We start from the raw sequence: 20002 nt of genomic DNA on the forward strand, positions 1-20002 counted from the left end.
TTGCCCTCGACTGTGGAAAGAGCTAAATACAGTTTGAGGCAGAAGGATTGTGAGTGTGAGCGCAATCTGGGGATTGCCATAAGTGTACCAATTGTCTTACTACCTTCAACCTTCAAAATTATTTTCTGTGGTATGTCCTTCAAAGAAAATTACACTAAAATTAACTATCAAGTTTTTTTTTTTAGTGTTTCTGGTTGGCAAGATGGCTCAGTGTGTAAAGGTGCACGATGCCAAACCTAACTGTCTGAGTTCGATTTCTGAAACCCACAGAGTAGGAAAGAACTCCCACATGTTGTCCTCTGAGCTTCGCATGCTCCATGGTGTGTGCGTGCACACACACACACACACACACACACACACACACACACACACATGCACAGAATAATACATATGAACATAATAAAACTTAATAAAATTAAAATAATAAAAATTGTTAAATTATTTTCATTAACTTCTATAAAATGTTATTGCTGCTCAAATTGCATCTGCCTAGCATCATTTTCTATTAAATAAGTTTTCTGTTCAGGAGTGTGTGTGTGTGTGTGTGTGTGTATGTGTGTGTGTGTGTAGCTGGTTCTTTCCTTTCACACTTACAGGCTCAAATGATAAGCTCTGTCTCCTGCTGAGCCATCCCACCGTATTCTATTTATCTGATTTTTAGAGAGAATACAGGTAGTCTAAGTCATCATAAAACTCTATATAGTCAAGGACGACCTTGAGCGTATGATCTTCCTGCTCTTCTACCACCAGAGTGCTGGGGATTACTGGCCTGAACCGCATGTTTATGACTGAACACAGGGATCACACATGCCAGACAAGTGCTCTCTCTCAACTGAGTTATATCCCTGGTCCTTGTAGGAGGCAGCATACACTCACGAGTGAAAGTCTGGTAAATCTGGAAGATCACAAGCAATTTTTAAGCATCACCTTTACTCTTCCTGTCCAACTTTATTCTCTCCAACAAGACACCAGAATTAAGATTTTGATCTAAATGATCTGTAGTCTTTGATTTAGATACATGTTTTTTCAAAAATAAAATTAATTTAAAAATACTAATTAAGTATGTAACTATCCTACTTGTTAGGATTCCTCAATCTGAAGTCATCTTAGAAAACATGGAGAGATGGTTCAGAAATTAAGAGCCCTTACTGATTTTGCAGAGGACTTGAGTTTGATTCTCAGCACCCACCAAGAGGCTTACAACTGTTTACAACGCCAATACCAGGGGATCTGCTACCCTCTTCTGGCCTCTGTGGGCACAAGACATGCCTATGATGCACTGGTGTATACTCAGGGGCACACACACACACACATAGAATAAATATCCTATAAAGATCATCAGCTACACAACGTAACACATTATGCAGCCATCATGACAAATTCAACCATTCCTGTTACTGGAAATGTAAGTTATTTTTATTTTCTACTAACACAAATAGCATTACAATGTAACCCTTCCAAACAACCACTAGCCCAGACGGCAGTGAGCACAGAGAGCTCATGAAAAAGGCCCTATAGAGTCACTGCAGCCATGTGGGTAAGGTTGATCCATGAGAAAAGCACCTACTTAGGGGATATGACTCAGTAGGAGGGTAGTTGCCTAGTCTGACTAAGACTTGGGGAGCCATACTAGGCACCTGAAAAAGTAAATAAAACAGGCCTCCAAACAAAGGAAAGCCTGCACCTGCACCAGTAAATGAGCACAAGATAAGCGGTAGTTTTAGCTACCTGCAGAAAACTTCTAAAATAATAGTTGGTGGTAGAAACATTCTGGAAAAAGTACTTTAATGAAACGTAACGATAACACAGCCTTTCTGAAGAATAATGCATCAGAATATAGCAAAGGATTTTTGTTTGCTCTGTGGTTGAGGTTTCAATAGGTTTGTAGCCCTGGCTGTCCTCGAACCTGCTCTACAGACCAGGCTGATCTCAAGCTCTGCCTCCCGAGTGATGGGATTAAAGGTGTGCACCACCACTGCCCAAGTATAAATCTTTTTTGTTGTTATTTTTTCAAAAAAGATTTCTCCATGTAGTCCTAGCTGTTCTGAAGTTCACTCTGTGAAACTGACCTCAAACTGATAGGTATCAAGAGCTTTAATATAATTTGTTAAAAATTGTATTTTTTGAAATTTATCCTAAATATCGTTTTAAATTGTAGATGCTACACATATATATATGTGTGAGAATATATATGAATGATGTTGGTTCATTTTAAACATTAACTTAGTGTTAAACAATGATACTTAGAATCAGTGAGGACCTGACTCTTATTAATATTTCAATGGATTGTGCATACCCTGAAAAATTTCACATGTAGAGATTATAACTACAATTAGATGGGGCTGTTCAAAGGTATTAATGCTTTCCCATGGGACTGCATTATTGGGAGCACCTGTTGTCGTGACAGTGCCTGCAGTGGTGCGTTTTGCCCGATGGAATGTGTTCAAGTGCCCTTCACCTTGGTCATGTTATGTGACCCTTGACAAATGCCACCACTAGGCTCTCAGATTTTCCAGTCTGTAGACTCATGAACTAAATGAACTCACTCTGCTAGAGCAACATAAATGGGCAATTATCATTCTTCAATTCTATTTGTCCAATTTGTTAACATCTGAATGTAAAAGATACTCACTCCCCCCTCTTGTCTAGGACCCTGAGTCTGCTACTTTGAAGGCTGTGGAGCATTTAGGAGGTAGAGCCTGAATGGTAGAAGTCGTCAGGGTAGCTCTTTGAAGGTGAAGACTTCGTCTAGTTCCAGCTGAGCACTCTGCCTACAAGTCTGTCACCACTGAGGAGTCCCTCACCATTCATGCCACTGCCAAGCACTGCACAGATCCTGTCCCCATGCCCTGCCAACCTGATGGACTCTACCCCCTGAAACCATGAGCCGAGTAAACCCCTCTTAAACTGCTTTTGACAGGCACTCATCCTAGTACAGATGTGGACAATGTATAAGCAAACTACCACGACTCTGTAGTGAGGAGCGGTGGGCTGCTTCCCGCCAACCGGCTAGTTTACCGGAAATAATTACACGGAAACCATATTCTTTTGAACACTGCTTGGCCCATTAGTTCCAGCCTCTTATTGGCTAATTCTCACATCTTGTTTTAGCCCATATTTAATAATCTGTGTAGCACCACGAGGTGTGGCTTACCAGGAAAGATCTTAACCTGCGTCTGTGTCGGGTGGGAGAATCATGGCAACTGCCTGACTCAGCTTCTTTCTCCCAGCATTCTGTTCTGTCTACTCCACCTATCTAAGCTGCTGTCCTATCAAGAGGGCCAAGGCAGTTTCTTTATTAACCAATAGACATATGACCCTCCTCCATCACGACTCCAACCTGAGACTGCTCCCCTACAGAGGCCTCTATGAGATTAGTGACCCACCCCCTGCTCCCCTTCTGCTATATAAAATACTGGGTTTCAGGATCACTGCTGGTACACCTCCACCAGACAGCAGGGTCCACCAGACCCCAGATTTCCATCTGTGTGCTGTCATTCAATCAACCCAGTCAGGTCAGTCCCAAAGCTGGGAAGATCGCAGCAGCATGATACACACAACTTCATGCATAGTTTATCCTCCATTTGTGCACAGACATGTAGGGTTAGTTCTAACTCTACAAATACACCTTGTGAAATCCCAGTGACAGACGAAATAAGCAAACTAAACTTTCTCCTGGGATATAAGATTTTTGAGTACCTTTACACATGAGCTGTTTCATTTCTTCATACAGACTGCTGCTTTGTGAAAAAGAAACAGCTAGTTATGCTGAAGACTTAGAAACTGTGCAAAAAGTTACCAATACTTCAGTCATGCTGAGCTATGCTATGAAGCTATTTCCAGAACAAAGGTGAGTGGAAACAATTAATATGTCAGCAACTAGATAACCAAAAACTCTTTCTTTCTTGGTAGTTCTTCAGCAGGGGTTTAATATATAGTCAACCCATACTTTCAAAAGCCACACTGCTCTCAAATCCATTCTGTCGAAATGACCTGTCCTTCAATTTAGTATTTTAACCACTCTTAAGATTTTAGTAGAAGTCATGGTGCAAATGGGATTCAGAAGCAATATAATATCAGCTATTCATTTTAACAGTTTAACAAAGGATACCCTTAAATTTTCTCTTTCAAATGTCACAAATATATCTGATTATTGTCCACTATAGGTACATTTATGATACAACCAGAGAACTACAAAAGTTTATTATAAGCAATGATCTCAGTAAAACCCACAAATTACATAATTTTGATTACATGTGAGCAATCCAAAGCCTCAGGAGGCAGGTTTGTCCACGACTAGAGACTACCACGTTATTTCTCAGAGCCATTTCCATTGCTGTAATTTAATAATGAAGTACATAAATGAGATGCCTTCCTGTAGCAAGTGAAACCAACAATGACAGTGCTTAAGCAAAGACGGGCACTTGCCCATAAGGAGTCCAACCAGCATAAAAGATACTGGAAGCAACAATGAACACGGTAGGGAAGAAACAACCATCCTATCATTAGGGAAACAGTTCCTTCTTCCAAGGGGGAAAATGCATAATAACAGAAATCAAGATCAGCATAAGTGGGCCTATTGGAAACTCCTGTTCCAACAGCAGCCCTTTCGAGCACTAGCAGAATTGCAAACTGAGAGCTAGTGCCCAAATTTAATCCCAGAAACTATGAGGCTGAGGTAGAAGGATCACTGCAAGATGGAGGCCGACCTGGTCAACCTCTGGAGTTCCAAACTAGATGATGCAATCGAGCAGCAACTAGCTTTGAAATACCTCTCCCTAAAAAGAGAAGGGCGTTGTCCTAAGAAGGGAGCTCCCCCAGCCATGCTCTGCCATACGATCATACATTTCCCCATTCACTGTAATACCCAACATCCATCTTTGGAAGCCTCCTTCCCCTTGGAGTTGCCTTGGTCCAGACTCCGCCCGTGGGAAAGTCCACCAAGCACTGACCCCTCCCCAGGGCATCTGAGATCCACGCCCACAGGCTATTTAGGCTGCCGCCCAGAAAGGAACACGTGGTCTGAGTTTTGCCTGATCTTCCCTGCCCTCTTCCCCTCGTCATGTTTCCTGGCCACCCAGGAACGCTGAATTAAACATGGGCATCTTTTATTCAGTCTTTTATTCAGAATTATTTGCATTGGCAGAGAGGCTCATCTTAAGAAATATACCTAACATATGGAGGTTTCCACTGAGGGGTCTGTTTTACCCACAGACCCAGCGCGGCATGCTGGATGATGCCACTCTCCACCGGACAACTTCGACTTGGGACTTCCCCTTTTGAAATACATGGCTGGTGGGGTCCCAGGAGAGCCCATTTGCACATCTTTACTTTTGTCAGTTTCGGGGCTTTCCGATGAAGTCGCAGCCATGCTGAAAGCTTGACCCACATAGCTAAGCCAGGCTTAGTCGAGATTAGACTTGGGAGTTTGGAGACATCTGCCACTCATTTCTCATGCACCCCATTTTTAACTCAAAAGCACTGTCTGATGCACGCATTGTGACCTCAAACACCCTTGGCCAACCTTTACAAACATCCTTTTAAATTGGGGCTATCTAACTACTAACATAAACAAGTCTCTCAAAGCCCACAATTTGGCTAAAAGCGTGCTCCAGTCCCCTCCCCCTTTCCCCTCCCCACTTCTCCACCCCACTCCCCTCACCCTAACTACTCTCTAGGTATTTGCTGTTTGTCTCACTCTGGGGTTTTAAAACAAATCTGCCTCCCCCGTCCTATTCTCCTGGCTTCTACCACCTAACTATGCCGGGATTTTAAGTTGGTCAGTTGACACAGGTTTCTAGAAGTGTTTGTTTGTCTGTCTGTTAGAATATTGTGGCTACAGTATGTCGTTTTGTGGGTATGTTCTCATAATATGCTCGATTTATGTTTCTGTGTGCATGTGTGCTAGTTTTAAGATCAGTAAAATTTATAATTCCGACTAAAACTGCACCAAAGAAAAAAAACAAGGGTAACCTTTTTGACCTCTCTGCCATCTTAGGTAAGAGTGCCCACATGTGCTAGTATTCTCTGACTGATTAAAATATTCCTTTTAATCTTCTTACATTTACTAGCATTGGTAAACTGTAACTAACTGGATAAAATACACATCTAAATTTAGCTTACTTGCTCAGTTTAAATAACAGGAAATGGTGCCCAATTCTCAAGTGCCTGTACAGATCTTAGGGTACAGCATTTAACAAAAGAGCTTCTAACACAGAGACACGCCAGCTTCCCCAGCACCCTTTAGCTCCTCTGAGAAGATGCGTGGTTGCAAAGGACCTTCTGCCTCCAGGCTTGCCTTTGGGTTTGGCAAAGCCACCCACACAGCAAAAAGCAGCCTTGCACCTAAGACATGCGGAAACCGTGCCAATAAGCCACTGCCAAGTGGTGATACACAGATTAATGGAGATGGGTTAAATTAAGATATAAGAGTTAGCCAATAAGAAGCTAGAGCTAATGGGCCAAGCAGTGTTTTAATTAATATAGTTTCTGTGTGATTATTCAGGGTCAAAGCTAGCTGGGTGGCCAGGAATGAACAAGCAGCTACCTCCAGCAACACACTGTCTCTAGGCTAATGTTCTCCAAGGACTGGGAAGAGACTGGGATTGCCTGTGTAGCTAAAAAAGCTGACTTATTTTTGCTCAGTTAGCCCTCCCAGATCTGTCTAATGGTTTTTGATGACTTAAGGTACTGGTAGCTCATTACTTTATTAAGTTCCCTGCTAAAAATACAAAGAGATGGGCCTCTTTCACAGGCTTCATAGTTAAAAATCCAGAGTTCCCAACTCGCTTTAATTGTCTGTCTAATGGCATTTGATGACTTAAGGTAAAATACAGAGAAGTGTGCCTCTTTAACATGCCTCATAGTCCAGGACTAATAGGTTTCAGGTGTATCTTAAAAATCCAGAGTTCCCAATTCCCTTTAATTGTCTTTTAAAATGTTCATACCTTTTAAACCTAAAGCAATAGCCTTTTTGCTACGACACCAAGGTGTAAATCTGTTCCAGTTCTTTTACAGATACCTACAGGTTCCTGAAAAAATTCTGCTGCTGTATCAAAAATCAGGTCTGGGGAAAAAAAAAATAACAGTCTTCAGAGCCGGTTTTAACCTCTCCTATTTTCAAGCATATTTTACAGATCACTCCTATTGTCTGGGCCAAGACCAACTCACAAAGCACTCTCCAGACAAAGCCAACACCTGCACCAGCTCCTGGGCCTTCACCATTGGTACCAACTCTCCTGGATCAAGGACACCTACCAACTAAAATCTGGTTGTATCTGCTATTGTGTCCCAATTATACACCTGAGCCTCACCTGTACACCAGGGCCCTTTTCTGTCCCATTCTTTGTGGCAGTTACTGACTTCCCCATTTTATAGGACCAACAATAACAATGTTTTTCTTTTCCTAGTCACCTGCCTTCTTCTCTCTCTCAAAAAGCCGCTGCCTGGGGACTCTAGGATGACAGTGAACCAGATGCTGCTCCAGCCCCACCTCTCACTGAGTGTGAGCCCACCAACTCCTAGCTCTCCCCTAGCCCACATCGCCCCATGCCCACAGGAAGTAGCCAGACTTGAGCCAATGCCCTTTTATTCAAAGAGAGCCTAAAATGCTGGTCATAAGCATCACTTCAGCTCCCTGTCACCCTTATACAAAGAGTCTGGAAAGTAAGTTATACTCGGCATCCGTCTTTGAAAGCCCCCTCCCCCTGGGAGTTGCCTTGGTCTGAACTCCACCTCCAAAAAAGCCTGACAAGCGCTGACCTCTCCCCAGGGAGGGTCAGGACTATTTAGGCTGATGCCCAAAAAAAGAACACATGGTCTCCATGTTTTGCATGGTCTCCTCCCTTTCCCTCCATGTTCTCCTGGCCCCCCCCGGGAGCGCTGCATTAAACATGGGCATCTTTTATTTACTCTAATTTGGTCTGATTGGAAGTATTTGCATCGTCGGAGAGGCTCATCTTAAGAAATATACCTAACATTCACCTTGCATTCTGCTCTTTCTCGCTGGACGGAACAACTACAAGGTGAGCTGACAGCATCGGTCTTCCTCCCTCGAGCCTGCCATCCTCTCTACATGGACAAGTCACAACTATAGCGGCACCAACATTCTCTGAAAAAGCATTCTCCAGACTCCATGTACATGATCTGTCCAGAAGAGGCAAAAGCCATGAAGACAGGAATATATTACTGTTTGCCAAGGAAAAGAAATCGGCAATGATTAACAACAGGCCTAAAGTTGTTTTGCTGGGTGATGGAAACATTTTAGAATTACATATTAGTGATGGTTGTACAACACTGTAAAAACTGAATTGTATACTAGGAATGGTGGGTTTTTAAGTTGTTTGAATTTCATTTCAACAAGAAAAAAAATGCCAATCAACATTCAATACACAAAAACAAGTGCACGGATACCTAGTATGTCCTTCCTTTTAACGTCCTTTTTACCCTCCAAAAAATAAATTCCCCGTAAGAAGGATTATTCATGCAGAAGCTGAGAGATCATCTGTCAGCAGATGCAAACGATGCTTCCTTGGAGTGACTGGGAACTTACAGTACTGTAAGAACTTTCAGCCCTGAGCTTCTGTGTTAACAATGTGGCAAGATTAACTCTGGGGAACATCTACAAAGTGACCAGGAAGAAAACTGTGAGGCAGCACAAAAGCAGTGAACTGTTTTCTGAGTCTAGGATAGCAAGGTTTGTTCAGAATTTAATTGGCTTTCTAAACAAATCCCTAAGCTACCGTTTTATGTGTGGTAATGAAGATGCAGATAAGATTTAAATCAAATTACTTTATATGAGCAGGCAGCTGGGCTAATGAGGTAAGCTATGGATGAACATTAACAGTTAATTTCCCCCTAAATTTGGCCTTTTACTTTTAAAGCCCATGAATCCATCCAGTAACTAGTGTTCATGTGAGGAAGTTTAGAGCAAAGACAAAATAGTTATATTCGGAAAAATCCAAACTCGGCTGTGAAATGCGAGAAAACATCAAACATAGTTTGCTGTAGGAAAAAAAAATCTCTTTTTAAACAAATGATAATTGCTCAGTGAACAAGAACAAAGAGTACAACATAATAATCTTGAATTTTAGGCAAGGGACTTATTTTTACATATATTATTTGATTCTGCATAGTATATTCAATTAATTGACATTTTTTCATTTGCCTCCTGAGGAGCTATAGTCACTCTATAAAACATCAAACTGTAAGAAGAAATCCAATTTCAGTGTTATGCCTTAGAAGTCATACAAATAAAAACAGTTAGGATGACAATGCTTACATTTTCCTCTAGAAGCGTATTGATTCAGATGCTCCAAAGAACGAAAGAAAAGGAATTTCTCAGTCAACCACAAACTTCCTCCCCCTGTCCCTTTATACTGAACGCCACAGTAGGGTCTAGGATGTAGCATTTAATGACCCAAACTCCTTGTGAATGCAAATCATAATCCACGTTGGCATCCGGAAACAGGGTGCCTTACATAACTGCGACCTAGGATCTTCTTCCACAACACCTGCTGGCACAGCCGCTCCCGAGGAGCAGACTGCTGAGCATCTTAGAGCCAGCTTCTTTTGAAGGATGAGCAGTGCATTTCCCACTGAAATCCAAAGAGGGGCTTGGGGACCAGCAGCATGGACACCACTTAAGGCCTTGTTAGAAACACAGAACCTCTCTGATGTGGCGGCATACACGTGTAATCTCAGCACTTACACATGAGGCAGAACTGTCAAAAGCTCAAGAACATAATGGGTCACAAAACATGTTTTAGGCCAACTAGAGAGGGCCAAATAAGTAGATCCTATCCCAAGAACAAAATGGGAAAAGCAAAGCAAATATGAACTCTTAGATTCCAGTCCAGACCTACTGTTGAGTAAGTTTTTTAAAATATTAAATTTTAAAATACTAAATTCTATTACAGAGGTCAAGGAGAGATGGAGGCTGAAAGTTTAGCTCATTGGTAGAGGGTATGAATAGCATGCCCATGGCCTAGTTTAACAGCCAGCACGTCCCATCCCTGCCCCCGACGAAAGTAGAAGTCCTAAGGAGTGACATCAACCGCTGGAAACACAGGCTTGGGTAAGTACAGATAATGAATATATATACTGGTAGTGCAAAGGCAAAACTCGGAAAACATAATTAAAACAGGTAAGCTAGTAACCTCCTGATGATATAAAAATAGAACACATAGAAAATATGATCAAAAGAAAAAGGCTAAAGGGAGTAAAACATTAAGTTATCATTATGTATCTCTAGACTGACACCTGTCAATCTCCCTATAAAGCTACCCACTGCAGACACTCCGTGTGGCCTTCTGGGATAGCAGGGGATCACCCCAAGAAAAACAACTAAAACCTGTGGCTTGCCATGCGGTGATAGCACACACCTTTAATTCCAGCACTCTGGAGGCAGAGGCTTGCCAAGCAGTGATGGCGCACACCTTTAATTCCAGCACTCTGGAGGCAAAGGCAGATGGATCTCTGAGATCCCAGACAGCCTGGTTCACACAAAACCCTGTCTTGAAAAACAAAAACCCACGGTCATCACCAGGTAAATCTGCAAAGCCACAACTATCCCCAGTGTGTCAGTTCCATATCAGCACCGACCAGGGTATCTTCAGTACATTGATATTTTGGTTCCAATATCAGCACCAGTCCTCAGAGCCACAATGTAGGAAGGCTGGTATAAAAGAGACAGACAGCTTAGGCTACATAGCAAGACTCACCAAAACAAAAAAGAAAAAGAAAGACAGGTGAACACGATGTACCATTGAGGGCATGGGATGGGGTAGCTAACACGAACTTCAAGTGTCAAGAGGCAAGCACTCTACCACGAAGCTAAGTGTCCAGCCCTTTGCATCTGATCAAATCTATCAACCTCCTCCATGGCTTTCCTCTTGCTTCTGGGCCTGTGTTTTAAACTGAGCTGAGAAATTCCAGATTTGATCATTTAACCTGCTTGCTGTCTGCTTCTGATGCACTACCTCTGCAATGGTTCAGCACTGTACTCAGGATCAAATCATTGCATCAAGGTAATTTCTCAGGGAACACCTACAGAAACAGAATCTGCATTTTAACAAGATCTCCAAGTGATTCATATGCATGTTACAGTTTAAGAAGCACTGCTGAAAGCTTCCACAGACACAAAAAGTTGGGTCTCAGAACTCTGCTTTAAACATTACTACTGAGCAAAAAGCATTCTATGCCCAGGACAGAGACTCTGAGCCCCCATGAGGCAGCGAATACACTGAGAACCAGCTTCCAAGGCTCCTGTATCAGTGATAAAGGCTCCTCTCCCCTCGCCTGTCCTTCAAAACCCAGGATCGCTAAAGTGCAACACAGTTTGAGAAACGCTCCAAGCAAGTATCACAAAAGCTCCGGAACATTAATTCTGCAATCACATACTTGCTGGGAGTTCAAAAAATCTCCTCTTTTAGGGGACGCCATTTCAAGAATACAAAGCTAAAGAATATTATGGCTTCTAGTAACAAGCGAGGGTTATTTATGAGTTCCTTAATGAGGCTGTGATGACCTTTGTAAGGTCATCACACAGCAGATGAGACAGAAAAGCCTTGTTTAATGGGATGCCCACCTCCCACCCATTCCTTTCCTAGACAAATGCTCTCATGGATTGTATTCATAATCTTCCTGATACATCCTAGAGGCTCAGGAAATGTTCTAAAATGACAGAAAAAAATTAGTGACATAAGCTTCTTTTGTTGCTTTAAATATGCTGTATATCTTTATTGATATATAGCATATTTAATTAAATTCCTTAGTTTTGAGAAGTTTCTGAAAACTAAAACATCATTCTATACCTCAAATGAAAATGGTCATAACATTCTCCCACCCCCTTCAAGGTAAGGTTTGTACTTTCTATTAATAATCCTATTCTGAAGTTCCATGACCCTCCCTATTAAACACATCAGCCTATACAATTAGTCACAATTGTGTCTGTGAAAGATGGGGAAATCAACTGTTAGCCAGCAAATACAATCAGATCTTTTGGATGAGGGGAAGATATTGAAACAGTTTCTTACTTTGCATCCCACGATGGCCTTGAACTTTCAATGCTGCTGCTCCAGCCTTCCCAGTCCTAAGATTACAGGCATGTGCCACATCTCAGTAATGTGACCATTGAATACAAGGAATATGGTGTAAAGATCAAGTATTATTTGTTTGGTTGGTTTTTTTTTTTCTGGGTTCAGATTTAAAACATCTCAAGGTAATATTTATTCAAAATTTCTATAAGAAATTGAACCAAACATTAGAAACAGTATCACACCCACAAAGCTCATACACAAGACTAATGATGACTAAAGATGTTGGGAATGTTTTTGCCTAGTAAAGAAAAAGATTATCTAGAATATAAAACTTTCAAACATTATTTCTGTAAAGAATATGCTCTCTAATGCTTCTTAAAGATAGAGTGTTTAAATATCAAAGAAAAAGGCTTTAATCTTATCTTTCTACTACCTACATAAAGCTTTAGGAAGATAAGCAAACACAATGAATGGGTAAATGTATTCTGTTTCAAATAACGTATTTTATCTTTGTCACAACACAAGTAAGCCAAGAACTAACTATCAAGGGCTCAAAAGACACAGACATTTGGGCACAGTTGTTACTCTGTTTAACCTGAGTTTATTTAAATAAAATATATGCAAGAACTGACTACGAGGTCACAGAAGGGCAACTCTTACAGAAGTGGGTGGCCTCTGCAGCTAGCATCATGACAAGCACACGTGATGAACCTACGAACGTACTTGTTGAGTTCAGTTTTTAAATTACCTCCCTCTGAAGCAAAAAAAGAAAAAACATCCCATGTTCATCTTTTTGGGTCTGGGTTACCTCGCTCAGGATAGTGTTTTCTATTTCCATCCATTTGCATGCAAAATTCGAGAAGTCATTGTTTTTTACCGCAGCATAATACTCTAATGTGTATATATTCCACACTTTCTTCATCCATTCTTCCATTGAAGGGCATCTAGGTTGTTTCCAGGTTCTGGCTATTACAAATAATGCTGCTATGAACATAGTTGAACAAATGCTTTTGTCATATGATAGGGCATCTCTTGGGTATATTCCCAAGAGTGGTATTGCTGGGTCCAGGGGTAGGTTGATCCCGAATTTCCTGAGAAACCGAAACACTGATTTCCAAAGTGGTTGCACAAGATTGCATTCCCACCAGCAATGGATGAGGGTACCCCTTCCTCCACAGCCTCTCCAGCAAAGGCTATCATCGGTGCTTTTGATTTTAGCCATTCTGACAGGTGTGAGATGATATCTCAAAGTTGTTTTGATTTGCATTTCCCTGATTGCTAATGAGGTTGAGCATGACCTTAGGTGTCTTTTGGNAGAGGAGCGGGGGAGGGGGAGAAGAGGGGGGGGAGGTGGAGGGAAATGGGAGGCTGGGAGGAGGCGGAAACTTTTTTTTTCTTATTCTCAATAAAATAAAAAAAAAAAAAAGAAAAAAAAAGAAAAAAACACTTAAATGGAGAGTGAACAAACTCCACCCTCAGTGGAAAGCCGTTTTCAAATGTCCAGGTGTATCCACTTTCCTGTTAAACAAGGGAAGCAACAAGAAAGAGTAACTCTCCTATTCATTACAGAGGAGATAAGGATGGCGCTTCTGCTTACAAACTCAATTCACTCCAACTTGTCCCTTTAACTGCCCAACGAAAGCCAAATGGCCTCGGGTACTCAAATCTTACCAAGACCCAAGTTCTTTCTGAAATGGGCTAAATACACGTAGTCTCTTTCTTTTCTCTACATACCCAGTTTGGGTAAAGAAGCAACACACTTTTTACTATAAGCAACAGAAATCAGAAAGTCTGAATTTAAAATTTTTCATACTTCACATATGAAAACATACTTCAATGACAGATTCTGTAACATCCATCACAGGAACTACTACGCAGTTATGTCCTGTGCGCTAGAGGACCCAAATACAAGGCTGGTGTCCCAGGAGGCTCAGGGGCTAACACTTTAGATGACAAATGTTCATAATTTCCTATTCCCCTGCTTTAAGCAGTGAGTGGCGAGTTATTTCAGCTATGCATCTCTTGTTCAGTTTAGGACGGTCTAACCTGTGCTGACCCCTCTTTGTTCAGTTTAGGACGGTCTAACCTGTGCTGACCCCTCTTTGTTCAGTTTAGGATGGTCTAACCTGTACTGACCCCCTCTTGTTCAATTTAGAATGGTCTAACCTGTACTGACCCCTCTTGTTTAGTTTAGGATGGTCTAACCTGTACTAACCCCTCTTGTTCAATTTAGGATGGTCTAACCTGTACTAACCCCTTTTGTTCAATTTAGGATGGTCTAACCTGTACTGACACCTTGTTTAGTTTAGGACAGTCTAACCTGTATTGACCCCTCTTGTTCAGTTTAGGGCAGTCTAACCTGTACTGATCCCTCTTGTTCAGTTTAGGATGGTCTAACCTGTACTGACACCTCTTGTTTAGTTTAGGATGGTTTAACCTGTACTGATGCCTTTCTAGGAGGAAGGAAGAACATGCTCAAAGAACCCTAAATAGTGGAATCTGGGGGCTTGCTGGACAGGCTTGGGAACGGATACCTTTAAAGAGGGTGCCTAAAAGTGGGAATAATGCCATTGACAATTGAGCAGAGATATAAGAAAGTATCAACACATACAAAAAGACAGCTTATTCTCAAACTAAATCCATATCTTGGTTCATTTTAAACATAGATGAACTGCATATGGTCATTCTGACCCAAAATGTCACTTTATACCAATAAGAAATACTCTGACTTATTAACATCTATACAGAACTTCATAGAATATTACTTTATTTCAAAATATTACTTGCTGATCACAGCAGAGGCAGGCATTTCTGTGGGCATTTCCACGGAAGTTCTTACAGCTTCAAATGCAAGTTCATGGGACGGGGAAAAAAAAGGAACTTTAGTGTTTAATAAGCAAATGGACAAAGAAGTAGCATCACATTCCAAATCTATCATCTATACAGCACATATACCAGCAGCATGCCCCGAGAAGATGGCATCAAACAACACACGTGAACCAGACCTCCCCAGGCTCCCCACAAGATGATGCCAGAATCAGAGGACAGAGCTGGTGGGCAAGTGCTTGGAAAAGCACTCCAGGAGACTCTGAAACTCAACCCACAGCCCCCTGCCCTTAGTGCCATCTTCCACTAAGAGCATCACGCCACCCGCTCCTGAGACACTCTTTGCTCTTCTTCTCTACCAAATGTTAGCTAAGTGAAGTCACTAAAATAAAACATCTGAATTCAGTTGGCATATTCCAGTTTGTAAGAGGTGAGATCAATCCATGAGTGGAAAGTCAACTATGCTTCCTCTCTCGCAATGTCAGTGCAAAGCTACATAGCAATTCCTGACATCGAAGTTGTATATAGCCACGGCTTTGCAAAGTATTTACCAGCTAACATAGCTCCATAAAGCAAATGTCCACAACCAAGTAGCAGTACAAAAAGAAAAACTACAAGTTCAGAAACACCATCCACTTTCACTGAACTAAGGAGTAGTTCATTAAAGCAAGAAAATAAAGAAAATGATGTCAAGGTTAGCATAAACCCCCGGTGCACCTTATACCCTGCATCTTATAATGTAGAGTCAGAGCGTGATTACTCACGGGTCATCTTAAAGAGCCCCTTGCAGAAGTAGCTGTATTTCAAAACCTCCTCGTTTCAGCGTTCCGGCTGCTCGGACTCCACTCCACTGCGATGTGTCTCACAAACTTCTTCACCTTGCTTATGTCTCCCTGGGGGTTTATGCCACCATACATCACTTCAGTCAACCTGATACCTCCCCAACGTCTCACTTCTGAAATCACCGGACAACAGGCGCATACCCACAAACTCAAATGTCTTACAAAATCTAGTACTTGTCAAATCTATCCTGCACAGGCCACCATGCTGAAAGGGGACTTAGGAAACAATCTGAAAAAAAAAAAAACATACCTTAATCGGAGCACAACTAAACTTAATTTTCCTATTTGCTGGGATTTCTTCCTCTTCCGGCAACCCGACGATCTCCGAGTACTCCATGTCGGGCTGGTAATCATTGTTCTCATCGCTGTCGTCCTCCTCGTCCTGCTCGGTGCCCGTCTCCCCCCAGTCCGAGTTGTACCTGGATCTCACCCTATACACGTTATAGTCGCTCTGCATGTACACATGGGAACTCTCATAATTACTCGAGTCTTCAAGCACTTCTCTTCCACAGCTGGATGCAGAAGCATCCGGCGAGGTGACATCCCCTGCTGCCAGGTCTCTCTTCTGTGGCTGTGCTGCCTCACTCCCAACCACATCAGCCTCAGCATCTTCTGAGGCTTCGCTCTGTGCTGGGAGGTGATCCGACTTTGGCATCGCCTGGTTTTCAGCAGAGGGTTCCTCGGGGATATCTGTGTCGGTGCTGTCCAGAGTCTCCTGGGGAGAGGTGACGTCGTCGGCTCCCTTGCTCAGCTCTGTCTCCTCACTAGGCAGTGAAGCTAGAGAGGCGGCTTTCCGAGCCACTTCTGCAGTTGCAGGGGTTTTCTGAGGATCCTCGGTCTCCACACCTTGCTTGCTTGAAGAAGAACTTGAATTAGAATCCTTGAGGTGGCCGAAGGTATCAAGATTGGTAATGGTAACAGATGGCAGAGTCAGAGGGTAATGTCCAGTCACTGAGTACTCACTGCTCTCAGTCTTCTCAGAAGCCACGGCACTCGGAGACTCGGTGCTCTCGAACACCGCACTCAGCTGGCTCACTGTCGGGGACACCGCTTCAGTGCGGGGGCTCAGGCTGTCCAAGGAATCGCTGCTGCCTCGGTTGGACTTGGAAACCCCCCACTCATCCAGTGCTTCAGTGCCTCCGGCTTTCTCTTTCTTTGGGGAGTAGCGATTATTGTGCCCTGATTCATGCACACTTCTCTCAAACATTTTCCGCGTCTCTGTGAACTTAGCGTATGAAGGGCCATCATGCATTGTGTCAAATCTACTAATTCGTTCGGAAACAGAGGACTCCAACTTAACCACTGAGCCATCTGTTTTCTCCACGAACTCTTTGGGCTTCATTCTTCTCTGAGGGGATGTAGGCCTACCTTTGCCCCTGGTTTTGGCAACGACAGCAGCATTCTCGTTGGGTTCCATACCCATCTGCATAAATAGATTTTTAATCCTGTTGACATTGGAGCCATATTTCCTACCCCTGCTCTGCTGGGAGCCCTCACCCTCTCTTGTCTTCTGCTCCCCATCGGACTTGGGTTTGTCAAAAGTACTCTTCAGTGCCTGGAACTCTGTTCTGTATGCGTTTCTGTGAGGAGAAGCACTTCTGAGAGTGCTTCGTTCACCTGAAGACTCGGCTTTCAACATTTTTACTTCAAGGGTGAAAAGCCAATGCTCATAATGATGGGGGGAACAACAAGAGAGAAAAACACGTCTCTTTCTAATGCCGGGTACTGGGTCAAGCAAAAGACCTCTGGAGTGACATGCTTTTCCAGTCGTGATCCCAACGGGTGTGTTAGCAATTCATTCACAGGCAAGAGTTACACAAAAATGGCTTTTTCAAAGCAAGGCTAGAGGGTCACCTGAAATAGAAAAGGATGAGTTTCTGAATTCATCTGAATTTCCGTCTAGTCAACTAATCAACATTTAGCACACACTTTATGTTCCAAGTGGTTTAGTCACACAGCAAATCCATTACTTCAAAAGGGGTCATTAAGGTCAAGAAGCTAAAAAGTTATTCTGATTGGTCTTTGGTAACAAAAGTGTTTCAAACATAACTTGGAGTCTTTACAAAACCTCCACCTCCTCTTTCTCCCCACTCCCCTCCACCTGCACCCTACCCCACCCCCCTACTTGACAGTAATGCTTTCGCCTAAGTCTGGATATTTCTGTGAATGACTATGAAAGAACGCCTCAAAAAGTCATCCAAATGGCCATCCCATCTGGGAATTTTCCAGAGTCGTGCAGAACCGGGAAAAGTCTGGCGTCTGTTTCCAAACTCTAAAACAGGCCCAGGAGGCTTATCTGGTGGTTCTGATCCAATATTCTCTTGCACAGAATGACCAAAGTAACAATTTCAGTGCAAATCCGGGACGAAACGGACAGAAGTAAGTTCTGGAATGTCAGTTAAGTTCCACTGTAAGTTTCCTGGCCACGAGGCTATCACTAATTAGAGTGGGATTCAGAGTCTAGTAGGAATGGATGCAGGAGAATGTCACAGCCAGAAAGCCGGTCTACCATGACACTTCCTTCCACAATCCTGATTCTTCTATTCTTCCTGGCCCCTAACTTTCTACAAGCTGAGGGAGAGAAAACAAAAAACAAAAGCGCGAAAGCCATGCAAGCTTGCTGTTCCCCAGCCCACGGCTGGGTTTTCTATCAATGTGCCCACACTTCAGGCGCTCAATGCAGCTCTAAATATTCTTTTTTTTTTTTTTTCATTTTGGTTTGGCTTGTTTTGGTTTAATATTAGACCAAACCACATCATCCTCATGCACCAGAGGCAGAGGAAGCCCACACTTTCACATAAATCAGCTCCAAACTCATTTCCTGGCCCAGCAAGCATGCATGGCCCATGCAGGCAAACAAGAAAGGCTTTCTGAGAGTGGTGCCTGTGGTTTGGGGTTTTTTGATTGTTGTTGTTGTTGGTTTGGGTTTTGGTTTTTCTTTTTTTCCCTTTATTTCTTTTTTTGAATAGCGTTGACAATATCCTTTTACCCATAAACACCCTCCCCTCTCCCCTACTTGCACACGCCGTTCCCTCCCCCGCCCCTTCGAGCCCGAGGGGGCGGAGGCGGGGGCGAAAGGGCCGCCGGGGATTCAAAACCCTGCCCTCACAAAAAGACAAACATAAATAACACCAACTTGAGAGGCAGCCGATTCCCGAGCCCGGTTCGGGACGCAATCCCTCCCTCGGCCCCGGGGCAGGGCCGGGAGAGCAGGTGACGCCGAGCCTAGGAGGTCGCAGTCTAGCTCGGTGCCAGGAAGCACCTGAAGTCCTAACACATTGGCTGCGGCTCCCGGAGGCTGCCAGGCGGATCCCGGTGTGTGGCACCGGGAAGAGCCCAGCTCCCGGGCCACCGTCAGCAGAGAGAGCAAAGGCGAGGGTGATGGTGACAAACGCCTCCCTTTTGCCTCCCAGTGTGCCGGGAAACAATAGATCCCACGGATAAAGCCTCGGCCCCTCACCCCGGCGCTCCCGACCGCAGCCCACCCCCACCGCCCGCGGGTCCGCCTTTGTGCACGCCGCCGCGTCCCCGCGCGCCCGCCGCCGCCCGCCACCCGCACGCCGCCCCCTTACCGAGCGGCCCGGCCGGGCGGGAGGTCGGACTCCTCCGGCGGCCCCCGCCCCCCGTGGCCGTGCGGGCTCGGCGCCGACCGTGTGCCCTCCACCCGCTCGTCACGGCGCGCTGCGCGCCGCGGCCGCCTGCACTCGCGCCTCGGCCCCCACGCGCGTCCTGCCCGCGCGGGGCGGCCCCGGGACGCGCGCTGCGCTCCCCTCCCCGCCCCCCCCGCCATGGCGGCCCGGCCTGGGGCCCCGACGCTGGCACCCTCGGCTGCGGCCTGGGGCTGGGACGCCGCTCGGCCCACGTGCGGGGGCTCCCCACGCCGGGCCCCGAGGCCCGCTAGGCCCGGTGGAGTGGGGGGGCAGCCTCGGGGGATGAGGAAGGCCCGGGGTAACAGGTGCCTCACCTCGGCTGATGGGATTAACTCTAGGGCCGCAGAGAGAGGGAGCCCAGCAGCGAATTCCCACGAGAGGGAGAGAGGGAGCCTCTGGCGGCCAACGGAGGGCTAAAAGCACCGGCCCGAGGCAAGGCCGCCCCACCCCCAAGACCGTGGGTGAGGGGGCTCCGGGCTCAGGGCAAGGCCTGCACCTCTGGGGTCTGGCAGATGTGGGTTCCCGGGCTGGGCTTGGACTGCCTGATGGTGCGGAACCCACGAGGTGACCCCAGGCCTTGGAGGCCTGGAAATGGCCTGGACTGGCCTAGAAGGCCAAGACCAACTCTAGTGTGGCCTCCACAGAG

At 44.5% G+C, this 20002-nt stretch overlaps 1 protein-coding gene across 12 annotated transcripts in view; it reads right to left on the reverse strand.

Annotated features, from left to right (window-relative positions):
- The window catches only part of Ppp1r9a (protein phosphatase 1 regulatory subunit 9A), a 308576-nt gene extending 288778 nt beyond the window's left edge, over positions 1–19798 (reverse strand). For 10 of the 12 annotated variants that reach the window (XR_007588950.1, XM_050123832.1, XM_050123831.1 and 7 more), the window contains exons 1-2: positions 19279–19420; positions 15957–17560 (exon numbers count right to left, since the gene is read on the reverse strand). Coding sequence is in view for 11 of the 12 variants with exons in the window: in XM_050123832.1 (XP_049979789.1) it covers positions 15957–17345 (1389 nt within the window). In the remaining variant the exon portion in view is untranslated. Of the gene's footprint in view, positions 1–15956; positions 17561–18842; positions 19127–19278; positions 19421–19670 lie in introns of those variants that run through there. The other 2 variants (XM_050123822.1, XM_050123823.1) reach the window with 2 other exon arrangements.
- Positions 19799–20002: the final 204 nt, after the last annotated feature.

Source organism: Alexandromys fortis, unplaced genomic scaffold, assembly GCF_014885135.2.
Source record: "Alexandromys fortis isolate MF-2015 unplaced genomic scaffold, M_Fortis_MF-2015_v1.1 scaffold_214, whole genome shotgun sequence".
NCBI lineage: Eukaryota > Metazoa > Chordata > Mammalia > Rodentia > Cricetidae > Alexandromys > Alexandromys fortis.